This window comes from Pistacia vera, unplaced genomic scaffold, assembly GCF_008641045.1.
Source record: "Pistacia vera cultivar Batoury unplaced genomic scaffold, PisVer_v2 Contig236, whole genome shotgun sequence".
NCBI classification, from domain to species: Eukaryota; Viridiplantae; Streptophyta; class Magnoliopsida; order Sapindales; family Anacardiaceae; genus Pistacia; species Pistacia vera.
In genome coordinates this window covers 557,692-560,389 of record NW_022196042.1, presented here as the reverse complement: position 1 = coordinate 560,389, position 2,698 = coordinate 557,692, and the positions used below count along the sequence as shown (strand labels likewise).

Here is a 2,698-nt window from a genome sequence, read left to right as displayed (position 1 = left end):
AATTTTGTTTAAAAATTTAATTAATTGGGGTGAAATAATAAAAGCAACATTCATGTAAATAAATTTAAAAATAAGGACATTATTGTCCTAAAATTTTATTAATAAGAGATGAAATTGTAATAAAAAAAAAAAGATTACCCTAAAAATTTTATAATATTTAAGAAAATGGAGGTAATCAAATTACCGCTGATATTATCAACAGTAATTACTATTGGTATTTGAAGATTACTGTAATCTTTTATGATATTATCAACAGTAATTACTATTGGTATTTGAAGATTACTGTAATCTTTTATTAATAATCAAGTAATATAAGATGACATAACCTCGGTAATCTCACATTACCTCCAAACGCCCCCATAAAGTAATGTCACTTGTAAAATTCGATGAAATTATATAATATAAACCAAAACCATTGGAGAAGCCGTAGTTAACGCTATAAAATAAACCCGCATGATACAACAGATGCAAAATTTAATACTTAATTTACAAGAGCCCAAAAATATGACTTTAAAATAAAACCATATGATAAGACTAAATTAATTAAATAATTAGCTTTCTAATCATGCCATATTCCAAGACCTTGTGGTGAAGTTGACTTCACCTTACACTCCAGTATTCATCAGCAGAGTGTAGAATCCATAAACATCTTTCATATACTCAAAGAAGCTTTCTTTAATATTATTCAAATCCGAGCTATCTGATTTTTAAGCAAGATTTTGAAGAAGCTGCGAAACTCGTGCAAAGGACTCCCGACTCTGTTATGCTCTTATATATATGTCAAAGAGTTTGGACATAATTTGAATACCCCCAATACTCTGAACAAACTAGTTAATTCAGAGATCCACCTTCAATGGCCATTCTTAAAGGTAACGACATGACCGTGAGGAGTGACTCAATGAGGCCCTTGTCTCCTCATCAACTCCGCAGTGATGAAAAACAAGAAGCCAGGGGCAAGCCTCAAAGAAAGCTTTGGCTTTGGGGATGTTTTGCCCTTCTTTTAACAATTACAGCCGTGATAATCATACTCATATTAACTGTTTTTCAGATCAAGGATCCAGATATCAAGGTGAATTCCGTTACAATTAAGCAAATTGCGTTTGCTAATATTACTAATGGCGGCCTTCCAAGCGGACTGAACATCACACTTGTAGCTGATGTTTCTGTGAAAAATCCTAACGTGGCTTCCATTAAATTCGGTAACAGCACCAGCACTATTTACTACGGTGGCATAGTAGTGGGCGAAGGGCGGATTCCTGCAGCAGTGTCCAAGTCAAAACGAACCCTTCGAATGAATGTTTCCATGGATGTAATTCCTAAGAAATTAATGGCTGTTCCCACCTTCACGACTGACCTGATTTCTGGAGCATTGAATATGAGCACTTATACTAGGATTCAGGGTAAGGTCAAACTTTTGAAGAGCATCAAAGCAACCGTGGTGATGAAGTTGAATTGTACGGTCATGTATAAAATTTCGAGCCAGACCGCTCAAAGCCACTGCAAGCTTCGCCATTAGCTGCGGCATCCTGACGAGCAAGTTGAAGTTGATTACTTACAATGCCCCTAAACAGTTGTCTCCATGTATAAATGTACATGAAAAATACTGTTCCTTTGTGAATTGTGATTGTGTACTTCGATTTGTAAATTCAAATTTATTATCTAATAAAAAAAAAAAAAAAAATGAGTTCTGTATATTTTGAGACGTATTTGAGTTTAAATGATCTGGTATTTTGGGTGGTATAAGAGCTACACAAAACAATGAGATTCAGAAAAAAAATTCAACCCAGTACATTTATTGAGTCGCAGAGCATGTGTGAAATAATTGTGACAAAGATTTACGAGCAATCTTTTTTATATTTCCACTTTTGACTGCTTTCCGAGTGAGTGAGTTGGCCATTTATGTGCTATTGTGACAATGTCGACTGGGTTGCTTTCACACGAATGGTTGAAATTAAGTGAAAACACTATGAAATGTGATGTGACAGGATTGTATTGCTACTTCGCTTTTATTGCCGAGATTTTTAGGCCAAATTCGGGCTCCAATTTTCATAGTACTTGATAATACAGCTAGCCCAAATTAAGCCTAACTACTTGATTAGTAACCATTTGTATATAATTTTTAGAGTAATCAACCTTTTCCCATTTTATGGGTTAATAATAATTTTTTACTAGAGACTTTTAAAATACTATTTTATTATCTAAATTTTTATTCTATTTTTTATTTCAACATCATTACGATCCTACACCATCACTATTTTTTTTTTCAATCATCATTCACCGAAATCCTTCAAATTCTACTTCGACTAACCCCATCCTCGCTGACAATCACCACCATTCATTTACTCGATTATCACTTATAAAAACTCCTCAAATTCTACTCTCATTGACCCTGTCATTGTCGACAATCAAGCGATTAGGGTTTACATAGTCGTCTCTTCCAAATCAAATTCTGATCAATCACAACCACTAAAATCTAATCTTCCGTCATCAAAAGACTCATTGATCTCCTCTTTTTAAAAGTCCCAATAGCTTAGACCGAATTTACTTTATGTTCGTTGTTGGAATATATATTTAAACTATAAAATGGTATTTTAAAAGTTTATAGGTAAAAAAATGTCATTTAAGCCATTATTAGATGGGGAAAAAAATCATTAACTTTAATTTTTACTGGAAAGATAAAGTCACAAAATTGAAGGTT

General features: G+C 33.3%; 1 protein-coding gene across 1 annotated transcript; it reads left to right on the top strand.

Moving 5' to 3' along the window:
- The first annotated feature begins 877 nt into the window (after nucleotides 1-877).
- LOC116131652 (late embryogenesis abundant protein At1g64065-like) lies at nucleotides 878-1,516 on the top strand. The gene has a single exon (XM_031417315.1). It carries the CDS (start codon nucleotides 878-880, stop codon nucleotides 1,514-1,516), a length of 639 nt encoding a protein of 212 aa, XP_031273175.1.
- The last annotated feature ends 1,182 nt before the right edge of the window (nucleotides 1,517-2,698 follow it).

Coding starts and splice junctions, on each gene's coding strand:
- LOC116131652 (XM_031417315.1), top strand. CDS start 878: ATGACCGTGAGGAGTGACTCAATGAGGCCCTTGTCTCCTCATCAACTC.